The sequence below is a fragment of the Balaenoptera ricei genome, chromosome 10, assembly GCF_028023285.1.
Source record: "Balaenoptera ricei isolate mBalRic1 chromosome 10, mBalRic1.hap2, whole genome shotgun sequence".
Lineage (NCBI taxonomy): Eukaryota > Metazoa > Chordata > Mammalia > Artiodactyla > Balaenopteridae > Balaenoptera > Balaenoptera ricei.
Window position 1 is genome coordinate 41913982 of NC_082648.1, and position 22708 is coordinate 41936689.

The 22708-nt window shown below is 37.2% G+C and overlaps 1 protein-coding gene across 1 annotated transcript in view; it reads left to right on the plus strand.

The window, feature by feature from the left end:
- The window catches only part of SPATS2 (spermatogenesis associated serine rich 2), a 141421-nt gene that overhangs the window by 77905 nt on the left and 40808 nt on the right, over positions 1-22708 (plus strand). Inside the window, exon 3 of the mRNA XM_059935829.1 lies at positions 22239-22318. Within this exon, the coding sequence (XP_059791812.1) occupies positions 22239-22318 (80 nt within the window). The remainder of the gene's footprint in view (positions 1-22238; positions 22319-22708) is intronic.

Here is a 22708-nt window from a genome sequence, read left to right on the forward strand (position 1 = left end):
CTCCTCTCCAGATCAAGGTAGCTTTCTTTGGCAGTAAAGCTGCTGATTTTCATGGTTTGCCCTGCCCTGATAAAGCTATTGTTCCCCAGGGAGCTGGAGATAGGAGAATGGGAGCAGTCCTAGGCAAGAAGGGTACAGACTCCACTGTTTTGACATAAGGCCCTAGCAGGTTCTCGGTAATTTGTTGTGTGCCTTTGGTTGATTTCCATAGCCCTGAAATGGCTGTTTTTGGCAGTTTTGTTCAGTTTAATACTTGCGTTTTAAGGAGAGGACTTGCTGCACCCCTCATGCCATCCTAGCCCTTCAGCCCGGTTTTATTGTATTTTATAAAAGCATTGGTCCTCAAAGGATTAGAAATTAAAACAACAGCTAGTTCTTTATCATAGATTGTTTGACTAGCACTGAGTTAAGTAGTGGCAACAGAGAGTGGGCCTTTAGACCTTAAATGGTCTACTGGTTCATGTGGCTTACTAGTTAACTAGGTAAAAAATGTTTCTGCCAGAAATCTCCTGTGGGCCTTACCCTTGGTTTATGTATACTGTTTGTTGAACACCTAAATGTCGAAAATCACGAGATAAACAAAAGAACCTGTGAGTAGAACCCAAGGCAAATATTTGAGAACCTATCAGGTTTATAATGTGAATTTATAGTGGAATAGATATACATAACTTTTTACCTTTTCCTGACTGATCTCTGAATCCAGCACTGGATTATAGAAAGCCAACTCTAGGGGTAACCCAAGGTTGGGAATATAGGCTTAGTTGTGATTCCCACAGGTTACTAGTGTATCTTATATTATTCCTAATTGGCCTTTAGAGACTAGAGAAGGGTGAGACCAAACGTTGTAATTTTTTAAATATTTTAAGAGTACTGATTTTGTCAGATAATTTTGTCTCTCAAACTTAACCATGTATCAGAATCATCCTGGATATGGGAAAAAAAAAATTCTGAATCACTGTCTCTGGGGGTGGTATATTAGACTCTTTTTAACAGTCAGGTTTGCTAATATTGTTCTAGACGTAAAAACTGTTTGCCTATCAGTGTCTAACTATATCAAGTTACAATGATAAGAGCAAATTCATAAGTAGTTTTTTTGTCGACTTCATCTTGCATTTAAATTTGGTTCTCTCTCTTCCTCTTTTCTCCTTTGTAAAACTATTCAGCTATAAAATACCTCCACATTTGATATTTAAACCTCCGAAACACTAAAACAGCTCACTCAAATTTTGTAGTTGATCATGAATGACCATTTCTTTATCCTGTGGTACCATGCTATCACTTAATTCCTTTGGTACTTTTCGTCTTATACAGAGCTACCTATATGTTTCTCTCTTCCCTTCCCTTCCTCAACTTTTTTTACCTTGTAAAACTGAAATTCTGTACCCACTGAACAGTAACTCCCTATTCTCCCTTCCCCCAGCCCGTGACAGTCACCATCCTACTTTCTGTCTCTGTGAATTTGACTGCTGTTGATAACTCATATAAAAGTGGCAGTCCCTTGGGTGAAGCAAAGAGAATAGAGCAGCTGAGAAGCTGAATGCTGACAAATCCTGGAACCAAGTGGACTGCAGTTGATATGGAAGGTCTTCTGGGGTGTGAGGGGGCACTTGTGATCCCCTTTGCTCTGGGATAGGTTTGAGGTAATGTAGGTGCCTTGGTACAAGCAAACAAATTCTCTCTGGAAGAAGGTAACCTCACAAATTACTTTTACCATAAATTTTAAAAAGAGTGTTTAGTACACAATAAAAAATAATTAGAAACATGAGGCAATGAAACAATAACAATATGGAACAAGAAACAGTAGAAATAGAAATGATACACAGGAGACCCAAATATTGGAATTATCGAAAACAGACTTAAAATAACTATTCTTAAAAGGTTCAATGAAATAAAGACAACTTGGAGAAATTCAACAGAGAACTGGAAATCTTGAAAATCCTACAATCTTGCAAGGATCACATGAGCTAAGTTCTCAACAGAAACAATAGAAGCCAGTAGACAGTGGAATGATATCTTTAAAGGGCTGAGTAAAAATAGCTGCCAGTCTACAGTTCTATACACATCATCTACAGTGAAAATATCCTTCTGGAATAAAGAGGAAATAAATGGTTTGAACAACAACAAAACACCAAAAATGAACCAAAATAGAAATCATCACTATCAGAACCCCATTGAAAAAAGTACTAAAGGTATTCTGAATACAGAAGAAAGACTACCCAGTTGGAAGGTTGGAGATGCAAGAAGGCATGAACAGCAATGAAAACCACAAATTTGTGGGCAAATCTAAATGAATATTGATTGTATAAAACAATAAGAATGTTTTATTAAGATTTAAAAATATATAAAGAATAATACAAAATCGATGGCCCATAAGTTTGGAGGGGCATAAGCTTTCTTGCTTTGTCAAGGAAGAGGGTAAAGCTACCAATTAATTAGAAGTTTCAAGTCAATAATAGATGTTATAATCTCCAGGGAAACTATTAAATTGAAAGTATAGTTACTACATGCTACAACACAGATGTACTTTGAAGATATTATGCTAAGTGAAATAAGCCCATCACAAAAATATAAATACTGTCTGATTCCACCTGTATGAGGTATCTAGATTAGTAAAATTCAGAAAAACAGAAAGAAGAACGATGGTTGCCAGAGACTGGGGGATATGGGGTGTTGTTGAATAGATAACAGAGTTTTAACTTTGCAAGATGAAAAAATTCTGGAGATTGGTTGCACAACAATGTGAATGCACTTAACAGTACTGCACCATACATTTAGAAATGGTTAAGATGGTAAATTTTATGTTATGCTTTTTTTTTTTTTTTTACCACAATAATAAAAAAATAGTGACTAAGCAAAAGAAAACTGTTCTGGATATGGATGTATTAATATCAGCCAAAGTAGACTTTAAGGCAGAAAAGCATGATTAGGGATAAAGGAGGAGCAGTTCATAATGATAAAGGATTTAATTTAACAGAAAAATTAATTCTAATAACAGCTTTAAAACAAAAATTGACAGAATTTAAAGAACTACACAAATTCAGTCATAGTACATTCTTTTTTTTAAAAATAAATTTTCCTCTTAATTTTGCAACTCTATCCTAAAATGACTGTTCCTCATATTAGAAAATTATAAGGATACATAAAATATTTTAAAAAATAAAATAAAAATAAATTTTCAGGGGATTCCCTGGTGGCGCAGTGGTTGAGAATCCGCCTGCCAATGCAGAGGATACGGGTTCGAGCCCTGGTCTGGGAAGATCCCACATGCCGCGGAGCAACTGGGCCCGTGAGCCACAGTTACTGAGCCTGCGCGTCTGGAGCCTGTGCTCCGCAACAAGAGAGGCCACGATAATGAGAGGCCCGCGCACTGCGATGAAGAATGGCCCCCACTTGCCGCAACTAGAGAAAGCCCTCACACAGAAATGAAGACCCAACACAGACATAAAAATAAATAAATAAATAAACCCAAAGTTTTAAATAAATAAATAAATAAATAAATTTTCAAAAATTTATTTATTTATTTTTTGGCTGCGTTGGCTCTTCGTTGCTGAGCGTGGGCTTTTTTCTAGTTGTGGTGAGTGGGGGCTGCTCTTCATTGCAGTGCGTGGGCTTCTCATTGTGGTGGCTTCTCTTGTTGTGGAGCACGGGCTCTAGGTGCGCGGGCTTCAGTAGTTGCAGCACACGGGCTCAGTAGTTGTGGCTTGTGGGTTCTAGGGCCCGCGGGCTTCAGTAGTTGTGGTGCGTGGGCTCAGTAGTTGTGGTTCGCGGGCTCTAGAGCACAGGCTCAGTAGTTGTGGTGCACGGGCTTAGTTGTTGCGCGGCATGTGGGATCTTCCTGGACCAGGGATCGAACCCATGTCCCCTGTATTGGCAGGCAGATTCTTAACCACTGTGCCACCAGGGAAGTCCCAGTCATAGTACATTCTTAACATAGATCCCTTAGTAACTGATAAAACAAGTAAATGAGGGATTAATAAGGATATAAAAGATTTGACTCATATGATTAGCAAATGTAATTTGCTAATATTTAATCGCCATATTTAGAGCAGTACCTCCAACAACTGTTTGTTTATTACTTTCTTTTCCAGTGCATCTAGAACATTTTCAAAAATTAACCATATACTGGGTCATAAAGCAAGCTGCCACAATTTTTAAAATATAGTTAAAATCATACAGGTTGTTATGCACACAATGCATTTAAGCTAGTTATCCAAAAGATAATTAGAAAGTCTCCAAATGTTTGAGTATTAAGAAATATTTCTAAATAACAGTTGGATCAAAAAAAGAAATCAAAATAGAAATTAATATTTTAAACAGAAAAATAACAGGAAAATATATATAAAAACTTGTAGGATACAGCTAAAACCATGCTTAGAGAGAATTTTTTTTTAGCTTTAAGTGTCCAGGCATATCTCGTTTTACTGCACTTTGCTTTATTGCACTGCACAGATACTACGTTTTTTATAAGTTGAAGGTTTATGTCAACCCTGTATTGTCAGATGATGGTTAATAAAGTATTTTTTAAATTAAGGTATGTACATTGATTTTTTTTAGACATAATTAGACATAAATGTGCATAGACTACTGCACGCTTAACAGACTACAGCATAGTGTAAACATAACTTTTATATGCATTGAGAAACCAAAAAATTTGTGTGACTCACTTTATTGCAATATTCACTTTATTGCAGTGATCTGGAACTGAACCCGCAATATCTCTGAGGTATGCCTGAAAATAGTCTGCAAATCAGTGAGCTAAGTGTCTATCTTAGGAAGTTAGGAAAAGAAAAATCATCAAAAATGTAAATGAAAGCAAATAAGATGATCCATGAATAGTAGAGTTCTAATATTTATGATAGTTCTTTTTCTTGCTTTATTGTAGTTGCTAGGACCGCCAGTTGACTAGGAGTAGTGAAGCAAGAAAGTTAACTATGTGAGATGATGCATGTGTTAATTATCTTGATCTTGGTAATCATTCCACAGTGTATAAGCATATCAGATCATCACACTGTACACTTTAAATATATACAGTTATATTTGTCAGTTATTCCTCAATAAAGTTGGGAAGAATAAAAAAGTAATGAAGCAAGCATCTTGTTTTCTGGTCTCAAAGGAAAAGCTCTCTCAGCATTTCACCCTGTGTTGATGTTTGCTGTGGGATTTTTGTAGATACCATACATGGAAAGTCCAAAAGAATCTAAACTACTAGAATTAGTGATTTTAACAATGTTGCTGAATATAAGATCATTTTACAAAAAGCAGTCACACCTATTTATATCAGCAATAAGTAGTTAGAAAATGAAATATAAAAATAGATGCCATTTACAACTGTACCAAAAGTATAAAATAGAAAGAAATTTAATGAAAAATGTGTAAGAACACTATCAGAAAATGATAAAGCATTATTGAAAGAAATGAAAGAACATTTAGATAGAAGGATATACTATATTCATGGATTGGAAGACTCAACATCTTGAACAAAACAGTCCTCCAAAATGGATTTATAGGTTTAATGCAATTCCCATTAAAAAAAAAAACATTATTTTTCTGTAGCTTGACAAAGTGATTCTGAAATGTATATAACAATGCAGAGTGCCAAGAATAGCCAAAGAATTCTTGATGGTCAGATAATCTGCTGTGTCAGATATTAAGACACCATAAAGCTACAGTAATTAAGACTATATGGGATAGAGACTTCCCTGGTGGTCCAATGGGTAAGACTCCGTGCTCCCAATGCAGGGGGCCTGGGTTTGATCCCTGGTTGGGGAACTAGATCCCACATGCATGCCACAACTAAGAAGTCCGCATGCTGCAACTAAAGATCCCACATGCCGCAACAAAGACCTGGCACAGCCCAGATACATAGATAGATAGATAGATAGATAATAAAAAAAGACTATGTGGGATAGCCTTAAGATAGAATTATAGACAAATGAAACACAGAGCCTAGAAACAGATCTATTCATATATGGAGTTTTATTCATTTAAAAGGTAATACTGAAGAGCACTGAGGAAAGGGTGGTCTTTTTTCTGTTAGTTCTGAGACATTTAGAAATCCATGTGGAAAAAATGTATCTCTTGTTCCTTACTTTACTGCGTACCTATAAATCAATTCCAAGGTTTAGGTTATAGACCCAAATGTGAATGGCAAGACAATAAAGCTCATCAATGATAATTTAGAAGAATATCTTCGGGCTTCCCTGGTGGCGCAGTGGTTAGGAATCCGCCTGCCAGTGCAGGGGACACGGGTTCGAGCCCTGGATCCCACATGCCGTGGAGCAACTAAGCCCGTGCACCACAACTACTGAGCCTGCGCTCTAGAGCCTGCGGGCCACAACTACTGAGCCCACGTGCGACAACTACTGAAGCCTGCATGCCTAGAGCCCGTGCTCTGCAGCAAGAGAGGCCACCGCAATGAGAAGTCCATGCACTGCAACGAAGAGTAACCCCAACTCGCCACAACTGGAGAAAGCCCACGCGCGGCAACGAAGACTCAATACAGCCAAAAATAAATAAATAAATAAATAAATAAATTTATTAAAAAGAAGAATATCTTCAAGACCTAAGAATAAGAAAGACTGTTTTTTGTTGTTGTTGTTTTTACTTTTTTCCTTAATAGCATTTTGTAAGTGTTTTAATAGACTATTTTTTAGAGCAGTTGTAGATTTACAGCAAAATTGAGCAGAAGGTACAGAGATTTCTCATATGCCTCCTGCCCCTACACATATATAGCCTCCCCCATTATCAACATCCTTCACCAGAGTAACACATTTGTTACAATTGATGAACCTATACTGACACATCATTATCACTGAAATTCCATAGTTTACATTAGTATTCACTCCTGGTGTTGCACATTCTTTGGGTTTGGACAAATGTACAATCACATGTATCTACTATTATTGTATCATTCAGGGTAGTTTAACTGTCCTAAAAATCTTGTGTTCTGCTTTTTCATCTTTCATTCCCCTCACCTCTGGCAACCACTGATCTTTTTACTATCTCCATAGTTTTGCCTTATCCAGAGTGTCATATAACTGGAATCATACAGTATGTAACCTTTTCAGATTGCCTTCTTTCACTTAGTAATATGTGTTTAAGATTCCTCTGTGTCTTTTCATGGCTCATTAGCTCATTCCTTTTTAGCACTGGCTAATATTCCATTGCCTGAATGTATCACAGTTTATCCCTTTACCTACTGAAATACATCTTGGTTGCTTCCAATTTTTGGTAGTCATAAGTAAAGCTGCTCTAAACATCCACGTGCAGGTTTTTCTGTGGGAATAACTTTTCAGCTTCTTTGAGTAAATACTAAGGAGTGCAGTTGCGGAATCATAGGGTGAGAGGATCCTTAGTTTTGTAAGAAAGTGCCAAATTGTCTTCCAAAGATGACTGTACCATTTTGCATTCCCACCAGCGATGAATGAGGGTTCCTATTGCTCAACATCCTTGCCAGCTTTGGTGTTGTCAGTATTCTGGATTTCTGGCTATTCTAAGAGATGTGTAGTGGTTCTCATTTTAATTTGCATTTCCCTAATGACACATGATGTGGCGCATCTTTTCGTATGCTTATTTGCCATCTATACATCTCCTTTGGTGAGATGTTTATTAAGGTCATTGGCCCATTTTTTAATTGTGTTGTTTCTTATTGTTGAGTTTTAAGAGTTCTTTGTAATTTTTGAGTCTTTTGCAGATATTTTCTCCCAGGCTGTGGCTTGTCTTTCATTCTTTTGACAGTGTCTTTTGCAGAGCAGTTTTTAATTTTAATGAAGTCCAGCTTATCAATTCTTCTTTCATGGATTGTACCTTTGGTGTTATATTTAAAAAGTCATTGCCAAACCCAAGGTCATCTAAATTTTCTCCTAAGTTATTGTCTAGAAGTTGTACAATTTTGCATTACAGTTGGGTCTGTGATCCATTCTAAGTTAATTTTTGTGAAGGGTATAAGGGCTGTGTCTAGATTCATTTTTTGGCGTGTGGATGTCCAGTGGTTCCAGCACCATTTGTTGAAAAGACTGTCTTTGGTCCATTGTATGCCTTTGTTCCTTTGTCAAAGATCAGTTGACTATAATTCATATATATGGGTCTATTTCTGAACTCTCTATTCTGTTCCATTGATCATTTTGTCTATTTTTTTCACCAGTACTACACTGTCTTGATGACTGTAGCTTTATAGTGTGTCTTGAAGTTGGTTAGTATCAGTTTTTGAGCATTGTTCTCTTTCATATTATTGTGTTGGCTATTCTGTGTCTTTTGCTTCTCCACAGAAACTTTAGAATCAGTTTGTCAATATTCACAAAATAAATTGCTGGGATTTTGATTGGGTTTGCATTTAATCTGTAGACCTAGACCAAGTTGGGAAGAACTGAAATCTTGACAATATTGAATCTTCCTATCCATGAACATAGAATATCTCTCCATTTATTTAGTTCTTTCATTTCTTTCCTCAGAGGTTTGTAGTGTGTAGTTTTCCTCATATATATCTTATACATACTTTGTTAGATTTATACCTAAATATTTTTTTGGTATGTTAATGTAAATGGTATTGTATTTTTAATTTTAAATTTCACTTGTTCATTGCAGTTATATATTAACCTTGTATCCTGCAACCTTGCTATAATCACTTATTCCAGGAGTTTTTAATAACATTAAAAAATTTTTATTATAGAAATTTAAAATTTTTTGTATAAAAGGTAGAGAGAATAGTACAATGAACTCCCATAAACCCATAACTCAAGTCCATAATTAACAACACATGTCCAGTGACACATGTCCAGTGGATTATTTCCAAGCAAGTTTTTTTTTTTTTGGCTGTGTTGGGTCTTCGTTGCCGCACACACACTTTCTCTAGTTGCGGTGAGTGGGGGCTACTCTTTGTTGTGGTGCGTGGGCTTCTCGTTGCGGTGGCTTCTCTTGTTGCAGAGCACGGGATCCAGGCACATGGGCTTTAGTAGGTGCAGCACGCGAGCTCAGTAGTTGTGGCACACGGGCCCTAGAGTGCAGGCTCAGTAGTTGCGACACATGGGCTTAGTTGCTCTGAGGCATGTGGGATTTTCCCAGACCAGGGATTGAATCTGTGTCCCCTGCATTGGCAGGCGGATTCTTAACCGCTGTGCCACCAGGGAAGTCCCTCGAAGCAAGTTTTTGACATCATCTCAGGGAAGGACTTTTTTAAAGCAAAAAAATTTTTTTTTATTAATTAATTTATTTATTTATGGCTGTGTTGGGTCTTCGTTTCTGTGCGAGGGCTTCCTCCAGTTGCGGCAAGCGGGGGCCACTCTTCATCGCGGTGCGCGGGCCTCTCACTATCGCGGCCTCTCTTGTTGCGGAGCACAGCCTCGAGACGCGCAGGCTCAGTAATTGTGGTTCACGGGCCCAGCTGCTCCGCGGCATGTGGGATCTTCCCAGACCAGGGCTCGAACCCGTGTCCGCTGCATTGGCAGGCAGATTCTCAACCACTGCTACACCAGGGAAGCCCAGGACTTTTTAAATAGACATAAAAATCACTAACCAAAAGAGAAAAGAATTAATGTCAATGTATTATTACATTAAAATTTAAAACTTCTATTTATCGAAAGGCACAGTCAAGAGAGTAAAAAGGCAAGTCACAGAGAAGAAATTTGCGTCATGTTTAAATAATAGAAAACTACTACAGATCAATAAGAAAAAGACAATTCTCCCTCCAAAAACTGGGCAAGAGTAGGCATGTCAGGAAAGAGAGTATAAAATGGCTAATAACATATATAAAGGCACCGAGTCTGTTTAGAAATGAATGAAATGTAAATTGAAACCACAGTGAGATACTACTACTCTTGCACTAGAAAGGCTAAAATTAAAAAGAATAACAGTACCAAGAGTGTGAGTATGTGGAGCAGTAGAAATTTTTAAAAACTGCTAGTGGAAGTTTAAATTTGTGCAGCTACTTTGAAAAACTTTTTGATATTATGTATTAAAGCTGAAAGTATGCATACCCTATGACTTAACTTATATTCCTGGGTATACTCAAGAGAAATGCATTTCCAGGTACACCAAGAGACTTGTACAAGAATATTCAAAACAGTGTTGATTGTATTGGCCAAAAACTGGAAGCGACCCACTTGTCCATCACTAGCAGAATAGATAAACAAACCATGGCATACTCATACAACGAAATATTTTTAGCAAAGAAAATGAACAAACTACATTTACTTGCAAGAACACGCATGATCTTACAGTGTTGAGCAAAACAAGTCATGCACCAAAAATAAAATATGTATGGAATTATTCCTTTTTTTTTTCTTTTTTTATCATTACAAAGATATCTTATTACTCCTTTTTTTAAAATTATTTATTTATTTATTTATTTATGGCTGTGTTGGGTCTTCGTTTCTGTGCGAGGGCCTTCTCTAGTTGTGGCAAGCGGGGGCCACTCTTCATCGCGGTGCGTGGGCCTCTCACTATCGTGGCCTCTCTTGTTGCGGAGCACAGGCTCCAGACGCGCAGGCTCAGTAATTGTGGCTCACGGGCCCAGCTGCTCCGCGGCATGTGGGATCTTCCCAGACCAGGGCTCGAACCCGTGTCCCCTGCATTGGCAGGCAGATTCTCAACCACTGCGCCACCAGGGAAGCCCCGGAATTATTCCTTTTAAAAGTAAAACTATACCATAATATTTAGTCAAATGTGTTTAGGGGGTGTCAACTATAAAGAAAAGAAGTTTGGAGCGCAGTTACCTTTGGCGGATGGGAGGAGATAGTGATGAATGGGGTCATAAGGAGGACTTCTGGGATACTAGCGTTTTATTTCTTAACTGAGGTAATAGTATTTGGGTGTTTATTTTGTGGTAAATGATCAAGCTGTAATACTTTTATGTGTGTGTGCACTGTAAATGCACATACACATAAAGTATTCCATTCTATAATTGTAATTTCATATATAATAATTCCATATATCTCACAATAAAAATTTTTTTAAAAGACATTTCATTAAGGCAGAATGGGTTTAAACAAGTGTGCTGTTTAGGTAGCATGTTTCTTACATTCACAAGTATAATGCTTAAAAGCTAGTGTCCACTTTCTGATAATTGTAACAACTATTTAGAAATAGAAATATTTATAATCAAAGTAGATTATTGATCCATAAGTCAGTTTTAGAAAGAAAAGCTGACAGATTTAATTCTTATTTGCATGAAGGTTAATGAATGAAGAGTGACAGATTTTGCGGTGCTGTGTATTATGAGAAGAGTCATTGTTTGGTTGGAGACAGAAGCATGCAATTAGGATTGCCTTGTTCATTTCTGTACTTTGAAGCAAGGGGGATGAGATGGGGTGGAGAGGGAAGACAGTCAATGTTTTACAGTGCTAGAATGAACATCCAAAGCAAAGTCTTTTATAATGACAAACAGAATATCTCTCAGATCTAAGCTGAAATTAGTTCTACCACATATGAAATGAAATGCAGTTAAAAAAAAAAAATCGCTCCTCCTTACTCTCCTTCAGATTCTTAGGAATTCTGCCAGCTAGTGTGCACTGATTTAGTATTTGAAGGTTTGTTCTACTTTTAAATATCACAGTTCATAAGTGTTTTAATTTTTTTGACTTATGAAATTGAGTTTCTTTCCTGGATTAGCTGGCAGAATTCTTGAGAAACTGAAGGACATGAGGAATAGGAAATAATTTAAAAAACAAAAATAAACACCTATGCATTCAACTCACCCAGTGCACGAAATAAGCCCAGAACTATGGCATATATTGTAAGGACATCCAAGAGTAATGATCCCATAAAATAGAAGATCCATTAAACAGAGAAATATTAGTGAAACCTAAAAAGAGGGTTTGACTTGTAAGAGACTGAATATAGGCCCTTAGCAGTGGAAAGTATGTTTTTCTTCAGACTTAATGTTTTTCTTCAGACTCAGCTCACACAGAGGCATATTAGAAGACTTGATTTATTCGCAGACTGACTTTCTGCTTTTTAGATTATCTAGTTTCCTTGATTCTCCCCCCGCCACCCCTGTTTTTACTGGCTGTTCATCTTTTAGCCACATCACAATTTATTTCTTCCTTTCACAAAAGGCTGGGAGAGATTAACAAGTAGTAAGGTAAAACTCAGTCCTTCTCACTGCTTGGAAATAAAGAAGGACTTAACTAGATATTTTACTTTTTATTCTATTTTAGTGCCGCATTCCTTTAAAAAAGCCTGAAAGTTGGCTGTAAACAGATATGAAAATAATCATCATGTGGCTTCATAATTTTCTAAGTAACTATTTGAATTCATGTAATCCTTGGAACTACATACAAAGTTTTGCGTATAAAACATTAACTCAGGGGGCTTCCCTGGTGGCGCAGTGGTTGAGAATCTGCCTGCCAATGCAGCGGACACGGGTTCGAGCCCTGGTCTGGGAAGATCCCACATGCCGCGGAGCAGCTGGGCCCGTGAGCCACAACTACTGAGCCTGCGCGTCTGGAGCCTGTGCTCCGCAACAAGAGAGGCCACGATAGTGAGAGGCCCGCGCACCGCGATGAAGAGTGGCCCCCACTTGCCGCAACTAGAGAAAGCCCTCGCACAGAAACGAAGACCCAACACAGCCAAAAATAAATAAATAAATAAATAAAAATTAAATAATGTATAATTCAGGTGTACTTAAAAAAAAAGAAAAGAAAACTTTAAAACAAAAAAATTAACTCAGAGATAATCTAGAATCAGCAAATAACATGTACTGATCTTAGTAATTAAAGATTTGAGTTCTTTATTTAAAAAAAAAAAAATCACAGTTTTTAAGTGCTTTAAATTTTTTTGACTTATGAAATTGAGTTTCTTTTTTGAAACAGCTGGCAGAATTCTGAGAATTTGAAGGACAGTATGGAGTAGGAAATAATTTTTTTAAATTATGCATTTTATTTCACATGTGAGAGAACTAATTCCAGACTAATGAGAGATGGCATTGAGATAGAAGAAGTTTGGCATTAAAATCAATATCATTGTCTCCTGGCTATTCTCTAGACTACATTACTGAGAAAGTTTTGAAAGGTGGACTGAATTTCCTATCTACCATTCAACCATCGAACCTTTTAAATAATGAGACACTCAAGAACTTTTGGAACTTAAAAAATAGAAGCTTATTCTGTTGCATCTGCTTGAAACCTGGGAAAATCTATTGGTGAGAGTAAAGTAGGATTTAATTGCTTGCATAATAAAAACCGTGACTTTCCATCAAGCTCTACCTTGAAAAATCAGAACTTATTCTAGATGTTAGGAAATTTCCCAGTGTAAGCACTTTGTCTATAAAAAGAGGCACAACATACTTCAGAATGTAGCTGAAGAAGCACTGAAAGGAGCAAAGTAAAGAAAAAATTTAATCAGCTCTTAAGACTAGATGACAAGGGAATTCCCTGGTGGTCCAGTGGTTAGAACTCCGCGCTTTCACTGTCGAGGGCACAGATTCAGTCCCTGGTTGGGGAACTAAGATCCCACAAGCTGCACAGTGCGACCAGAAAAAGAAAAAAGACTAGATGACAAGTGAAAGCAGAAGTAACAGGAAGATAAAAGGCTGCTTTCTTTCATTGAAGACCCACTGAGCAGATTGGTAGTTGAAGTGTGGATTTTTCTGGACATTGAAGCCACATTAGTCATCCGAAATGGCTAGGAAGACCAATCGATGCGACTCCTTACAACCTACTAAGAGGATTGGCAACTAGGATGGAAGTTTCTTAAATAACTTTTAAACAACTAAACATATAAAAGTGCTAGCATTACAGAAAGCTACAATAGTATGCTATAGTAGAACTACTTAAAGCAAACTAGAAATCTTACAAAATGGCATTTTGACATAGTTGCCTTTCTAAATTTCTCATCTCTGATTTGCTTCCCTTCTAAGCCTGATTCTCCTTTATTTACACATATCCCCACCTTTTTAAATAAGTATCTTATTTCTTACCAAAACAGTCATAATTCTTCTAAGCTTAGAAGGTAAATTGACAGAAGAGAGAATTACCACCTAGGAAACTGAAGTTGGTGGCATCTTCAGTTTTGAAGTTGTGAATATACTCTAGGCTTTAGCTAGTAGTGCCTGTGACAATAACTTTCTTTTCCTTGCACTCATATTTGTGCAACATAACCCCTGTCCCTATGTTTGCCATTAGTGCACATGAAGAAACTGAACTTCACTTGTAATTTTAAGGGTGATTTATATGTGGATTATTCTCAAAATTGGCATGAGAAAAAGCAATTGCAAGAGACTAGTTATTTTCTTTTAGGTGGTTGAGTACTGGCTGTGTTCAGTCTAAAGGAGAACTTCAGATTGTTTAATTGTTCATGAGATACCACTTCTGGCACTCAGCCTCTGCTTCTGAGTTTGCTTTTTAATTTTTAAAAGGAAGTTGATACAGTTTGAGAAAATATGACAAGTGATCATCACACTTCTTAGGTTATCTGTATGTCTAGGGTTCTTCACCTCTGGGCTTACCTGCATTTAATTGGCTCTTAACTGTATGGCCTGTCTTTGACCATGGTGAAATGTGAATAATTTTGTTATCCAACTTGTTTCGTGTATGTATGAGGAACATCAGTGAGCAATAACAAAAATCTGAGATCCTTTGAGGAAAGGTGATATACCACCTTTTTGTTAAAATAATGGCAACTTGAGAACTAGTATATTTGATGAGTTACGGCACTTTGTGTATAGCATAAAACTTGGACTCTGTCCTTGATTCTGCAGTAGGTTTCTTACTGTATGAGTTTGGGTAAAGAATAGTACCATGACTGACTTTTCTCATCATTGTAAAGTGAAGAGAAGGTATTCTGGAAGGGATTATATTTCCACCTTTCTCCTCACTTGTCAGATTGGATAATATAATAATTTGCCATCATGTCAATGAAAAAAAATACATAAACAATCTAAAACCATAAGTTTTTAGTTGTTAAATTCAAAGACACAAATGCATTAGCCCCTGTAAGAATCCTTAGACCTACTCCATGTCTGGGTTGAGCCCCCTTGATGCTTCTCTCTACTGTAAGCAGCCTGGAATTTGGGGGGACAGACTTTTCCATGAAGGAAACAATCTTCTCATTGATAATCAGATTGAATTCACTTTAGTACTTTCAAAGAGCCTTACTGTGCCTTAATAATATTAGCTCTGCCAAATCTTTTTAGGTAGGACCCTAAATAATAAAGCTTTCAACAGTCTCCACCTTGGGCTTCCCTGGTGGCTCAGTGGTTAAGAATCTGCCTGCCAGTGCAGGGGACAGGGGTTCGAGCCCTGGTCTGGGAAGATCCCACGTGCCGTGGAGCAACTAAGCCCGTGGGCCACAACTACTGAGCCTGCGCTCTAGAAACAGCGAGCCAAAACTACTGAGCCCACGTGCCACAACTACTGAAGCCCGTGTGCCTAGAGCCTGTGCTCCGCAGCAAGAGAAGCTACCGCAATGAGAAGCCCATGCACCACAACAAAGAGTAGCCCTGCTCACCACAACTAGAGAAAGCCCACGCGCAACAACGAAGACACAACGCAGCCAAAAAAAAAAAAAAAAAAAAACTCTACCTCAAAATAGTGTTATGGTGGGCATCTAGTATATGTATTTAGTACTGTGCAATTTAATAAGCTGTGCATAGTTGCTGTCATTATTAGAGAGATTGTTTATTTTTACTGGTCTCTTGCACTAGACTATAAAACTCAGAGCAGGAACCATAGAAGTCTTGTTTGCCAATGTATCCTTAATGTCTAGCTTGGCTCATGGTAGGTGCTTACCAAATATTTTTTGCAGAGATTAATTTGGAATCTCAGTAAGGGATCCTTACATTTAAAATTTTACATTAGAAAACAATGCTATTTTCTTTTCTTAACGTTCTTTATAATTAGAAGTTAAATTTTTTTTAATTGTGATAAAATTTACATGACATAAAATTTACTATTTTAACCATGTTTAAGTGTGCAGTTCAGTGGCACATTTTCACACTGCCGTGCAACCATCACCACTGTCCATCTCCACACTTCTCCAACTTGCAAAACTGAAACTCTGTTATCTATTCAACAAGATCTTGCTTTCCCCCTTCCTCCCCAGCCCATAGCAACCACCATTCTACTTTCCCTTCTTTTAATTTGACTCTCTAGTCACCTCATATGAGTAGAATCATACAGTATTTGTCCTTTTGTAACTGACTTAATTCACTTAGCATAATATCTTCAAGCTTCATCCATGTTGTAGCATGTGTCAGAATTTCGTTCCTTTTTAATGCTGAATAATATTCCATTGTGTATATATATACACACCACATTTTCTTTATCCATTCATCTGATGATGGACATTTTGTTTCTTCTACCTTTTGGCTATTGTGAATAATGCTGGTATGAACATGGGTATACAAATATTGGGTTGGCCAAAAAGTTCGTTCGGTTTTAAGTAGAACTAAAAGACACATTTTTCATTTTCACCAAGAATTTTATTGAACAATGTATTCACTAACCGAATGAACTTTTTGGCCAACCCAATATTTGTTCAAATTGCTGCTTTCAGTTTTTTGTGTGTATACCCAGACGTGGAATTGCTGTATCATATGATAATTCTATCTTTAATTATTGTATTTAAGGAGCCATCATGTAGCTTTCCACAGCAGCTATACCATTTTACATTCCCACCAGCAAGGTATGATGGTTCCAGTTTCTCCACATCCTCACCAATACTGTTTTCTCTCTTCCTTTCTTCCTTTCCTCCCTCCTTCCCTTCCTTCCTTCCTTCCTGCCTGCCTGCCTGCCTTTCTTCCTTCCATCCTGAGAGTTGTGAATATAATCAGACCTTTTAACCGAATTAATACATACAATATGGTCTTCAGGTTAAATTATAAATTAAAAACAGAATTAGACTATGTTTCAAAGTTTGTTGAGATATGTGTTCAGTTACAAAGAAGACATACAGATAGATGGCCAACAGGTACATGAAAAGGTGCTTAACATCACTAATCAGGAAAATGCAATCAAAACCATAATGCGATATCACCTCACACCTGTTAGAATGGTTATTATCAAAAAGACAAGAAATAACAAGTGTTGGCCAGGATGTGGAAAAAAGGGAACTCTGTGCACTGTTAGTGGGAATGTAAATTGGTGCAGCCACTATGGAAAACAGTATGGAGGTTCCTCAAAATATTAAATATAGAACTACCATATGATCCAGCAATTCCACTTCTGGATATTTATCCAAAGAAAGCAAAAACATTAACTCGAAAAGACACATGTACCCCCATGTTCATTGTGGCATGATTTACAATAGTCAAGATATGGAAACAACCTAAGTGTCTACTGATGGATGAATGGATAAAGAAAATGTGGTGTATATATACAATGGAATATTATTCAGCCATAAAAAAGAAAATCTTGCCACTTGTGACAACATGGATGGACCTTGAGGACATTATGCTAAGTGAAATAAGTCAGTGAAAGACAAACCGTATGATCTCACATACATGTGGGATCTAAAATTTGAAAATAAAAGAGCTCATAGATACAGAGAACAGATTGGTGGTTACCAAAGATGGGGGGTGGGGGGAGGACCAAATGGGTAAAGGGGGTCAAAAGGTACAAACTTCCAGTTATAAAATAAATAAGTCCTGGGAATGTAATGTACAGCATGGTGAGTATAGTTAATAATACCATATTGCGTGTTTGAAAGTTGCTGAGAGAGTGTATCTTAAAAGTTCTTATCACAAGAAAAAAATTCTAACTATGTATGGTGATGGATGTTAACTAGACTTATTGTGGCGATCATTTCACAATATATACAAATATCAAATCATTATGCTATATACCTGAAACTACGTAATATAATGTTACATATATGTGTCAATTATACCTCAATTTAAAAAAAAACTTGCTCAAGTCTGGTTTGATATATGTGACAGTCAGATATTTCTATGTTGTCCTCATTGAAATAACTTTTGCCTGATTTTTGAAGCCAGTGAAAACAATAACAAAGCCTGCAATATTTACAAGTATGTCAGTGATACTGTAAATAGCATACTTTTTCCAAAATGTTCCTAAATGTGTGCTATTTGAAATAATTCCAAGAAACCTGTGAGATGGTTCCTGATAGAATGAAATAAATGGTAATAAGAAAGCTCAGTGTCAAGGGTTCCTCATATCCTTTATGAATCTTGCCTGAGTATAGTATTTAACTTCATTTTTTTTTCTTTAAAAATTTATTTCTAAAGAAAAAAAAATTTATTTCTGATAGAGTATACATGACCTTCTATCATAGAGTAGTTATAAAAGGATGAGATCCTGCCTTATTTCCTACCAATGGAATTAAGTAAATCTTAGGCTTTCTTTGCACGAAAAAATAAGAGAATTGTTAAATCACTAAATGTTGTTGGCGGGAATTAAAAATGACTTCCCCTATCATGTTGAGAGGCACTTAAGCTCCAGTTCATTGAAGCAGGGTTTTGAATCTACTTGAGTTGTTGGTTTAAGTAAAAAGAGGCAATATTAGCTGGTGAATAGACAAGTTAAGATGTTAAATTATTGCTGCCCTTTTTGGCGAACTCATGATTTAGAATATAAATACAAAATGGGCATTTGTGCCCTGGGAGGCTGACCTGTGCAGACTACAGGTCAGACTACAGGTTTCTTGCCCTCGGGCTTCTGGTTGAGTTTGGCTATTGGGCAGCATAGACAGGAGACCAGAGGCAAGGAGGAGAGTGAGGTAGGAGTATCTGTTCCCCCAATCTTTCCCTGAGGGGTCACTGTGGGCTTACTGTGTCCTTTGCCTAAAGGACTATTATCCTATGGCTGTCTCCACACCAGATGAAACAAAGATGAAAGAGCCTGCTCTCTCTGGGTTCCAGTAATTGCTCCCTCCTTACCTTCTTTAACACCTCCAGTAGCAATATACATTGCTATTATTAGCCAAGGAGTACTGTGCTCTATCTTGTGGTTTCCCTACTCCCTACCAGCACCTTCGAAAATAGTCCCTTCATTAAACTCTCTTCAGATTTCCCAGTCTAAGTGTGCTGTTTGTTTCCTGCTGGGATCCTGACTGAAATAGCTGCTTTATGTATTTTTTTTTAACGTCTTTAATTGGAGTATAATTGCTTTACAATGGTGTGTTAGTTTCTGCTTTATAACAAAGTGAATCAGCTATACATATACATATATCCCCATGTCTCCTCCCTCTTGCGTCTCCCTCCCTCCCTCCCTATCCCACCCCTCTACGTGGTCGCAAAGCACTGAGCTGATCTCCCAGTGCTATGTGGCTGCTTCCCACTAGCTATAGGTTTTACATTTGGTAGTGTATATATGTCCATGCCACTCTCTCACTTCGTCCCAGCTTACCCTTCCTCCTCCCCATGTCCTCATGTTCTCTACGTCTGCGTCTTTATTCCTGTCCTGCCCCTAGGTTCTTATGCTTTATGTATTTTTAATCATTATCCCAACTGGTATGCCAAATAAACCCTAATAATACTTATGCTAATTTGAGGGGGCAGTAACTGAAGGTGTTTGCAGAACTACCCTTTGTTTTCCTTGCACTTGGTTTCATCCAGCATGTTGTTAAAGGAAAAAAAATTAAAAGTGTTAGATGATGTAGAAGTTAGAAATACCAATAGTTCATTTAAATATAGATTCCAAAATGCTGTTTTACCTTAAGTATCCCCTCTTTTCCCTAAAAGAGATTGGTGGTTTGATTCCTTAATAAGATTACTGATGTCCTTTGTATCATCTCAGAGTTCATTAATGTGTCTTTGGGAGAGAGTACAGTTGACCCTTGAACAACACGGGGGTTAGGGGTGCTGACTCCTGAGTGCAGTGGAAAATCCTTACAATTGGGCCTCAGTGTCCACAGTTCTGCATCTATGGATCCAACCAACCGCAGATTGTGTAGTACTGTAGTATTTACTGCTGAAAAAAATCTGCGTATAAGTAGCTCCAGGCAGTTGAAACCCATGTTGTTCAAGGGTCATCTGTACTTAACAACAGTCAGGTTATATCATCTGGATAACCTAAAGCAATTCTGAGAAGGTTGCTGGGTAGTATTTTGGCTGTATAAGATTTTTATCTGTACTGTGTCTCTTTTCAATTAATAAAGATAATTGGGAGTTAACCATATTATTGTCATCATCTGGAAAACTCAGGCTTTAAATACTGAGTTTGTGTAAATGTGACCTGATTTTTCATTCGGGGAACAATCATGATATTGCCAATATTACAGAGGTTAAATCTAAATTAATTCACAGTTCAATGGTAATTGGCAAACACAGTTTCTCTTTGAATGACATAGGCTCTATTCATATCCTCTTTTCCACTTTTAGTACCAAAATATTGTTATCATTCTAACTTATAAATTATCAGTCTTCCATAGAAACTAGGAGGTATTTTAAAACACAGGATAACAATTGAGCTGTAAAAGAGGCTTTAATTAACTGGGACAAAGTGAGAGAGTGGCATGTACATATATACACTACCAAATGTAAAACCGATAGCTAGTGGGAAGCAGCCCCGTAGCACAGGGAGATCAGCTCGGTGCTTTGTGACCACCTAGAGGGGTGGGATAGGGAGGGAGGGAGGGAGACGCAAGAGGGAAGGGATATGGGGATATATGTATGTGTATAGCTGATACACTTTGTTATAAAGCAGAAACTAACACACCATTGTAAAGCAATTATACTCCAATAAAGATGTTTTAAAAAATTAAAAATTTAAAAAAAACATCTGAAATAATAGTAAAAGAATTTGGAAAGTGCACTAGAATATTACTGTATTTTTTGTACCCCCATCTTATTCCGTTCAGACTGCTGTAACAAAATACCACAGACTGGGTAGCTTATAAACAACAGAAATTTACTTCTCACAGTTCTAGAGACTGGAAATCTGAGATCAGAGTGCCATCATGGTCTGGTAAGGGCCTTCTTCTGGGCTTCAGACTTCTCATTGTGTCCTCACATCGTGGCAGGGGCTAGAGAGCTCTGTAGAATCTTTTTTATAAGAGCACTTATCCTGGGACTTCCCTGGTGGTCCAGTGGTTAAGAATCCGCTTTCCAATGCAGGGGACGTGGGTTCAAACCCTGGTTGGAGAACTAAGATCCCACATGCCGTGGGGCAACTAAGCCCACGCGCCACAACTACTGAGCCGTCACACTCTGGAGTCCGCACTCCGCAAGGAAGAGCCCACCGCAGCCACATAAGTAAATAAAATTAAAAAGAAAAAAAGAGCACTAATCCCATTCATGAGGACTCCACTCTCCAAAGGCCTCACCTACTAATACCATCACTGTAGGATTTCGTATATGAATTTGGAGGGGAGAACACAAACATTCAGACCACAGCAACCCCTTTTCTCAGAATTTCCCCTTTTACTTGCTTTGTTGAAATTCTAACCCCCAAGCTACTCCCAAGTATGGTGCATGGATCTGCAATGTTGATACCGCTTGGGAGTAAAAACCTCAGGCCACACGCCAGACTCCTGAATCAGAACCTGTATTTTAACTGGAGATTTCCCCAGATGTTAAGTATACGCATCAGAATTTGAGAAGCACTCTAACCATGTCCTAGGATCGCATCTCATTAGATTAAAACAAAGTTGTCAAGTGTTAAAGCTGAGGTAATTTGTTGATCATGTAGTCACGGGTAAAGAAACTGATTAAATTCATAGATAGCCTTTTCTTTATAAGTGCAGGGAAGCCAAACTCTTTTCTGTAATTACTTACATTGAACTAAGTTTTCCCATTTGTGCTGGTAATGTAAACTCAGGTACATTGCTTTATCAAGTATTATATTGGGAACACAAACAAATGTATTCATGGAGTTCATAGTCTAAGAATATGGTGTGTGTGTGTTGCAGTCTGGAAGATGGAAAGTACTTTTATGTGTTGTTGTTATTAATGCCACAGAAGCTCTCATTCTCACATTTTCATAGTTGTTAGTATTAAATTTTACCTTGAGGAGCTATTTACTTACAACATTTTTAGAGGGTCTTTTAAATTAAGATAGGATAGTTAACAAAGATACCAAGGATTACTGGACAGTCTAATATAGGTGATGTACTTAGTGTTTTTCTCAAGCTGTGACAGTTTCTATTAAAATCAAATTAATTTTATAATTTTAATGCAAATGTAGTTATCAGTTATCTATATAATAGAATTTGCAAAATAACAACTAACTTCTTGTTAGCTGTTTATGGGAGAAAAGCAGCTAGTATTGGCCCTTCCATTTTGCGGGATGGATTATATGTTAGCTTTGGACCATGTTGAATATATTTTTTCCTTCTCATTGTTTCAGATTCATCAGGATTCATTTTTGATTTGCAGTCCAATACTGTACTGGCCCAGGGAGGAGTTTTTGAGAACATGAAAGAGAAGGTATGACTAGTTACTGTGGATAAGAAACTTGAATGTTTTGTTAAAATTTAGGTACTAATAAAATCAATGGCTATAAAAACTCATTAAGAAAGTGAAATTTGAAGAACAAAACTGTATGAATGCCACTGTATATCGGAGAGTAACCACCATGAAGGTTTTGAGGAATCAGAGCATATACGTGCAATTTGCCTTGCATGTATACATATACATATATTTATTCTAAATTCTCTTGAAGACATCTTAATATTAATTAATTAATATTATAACAATATTTATATGGCTAAGTGTGTATCTCATTTAGCAACATTCTTTAAAGAACAATCTGAGTAGGATCTTCCCTTTTTCTTTTTTAAGACAACCCAATTTTTATTTTTTGATTTTTATTTATTT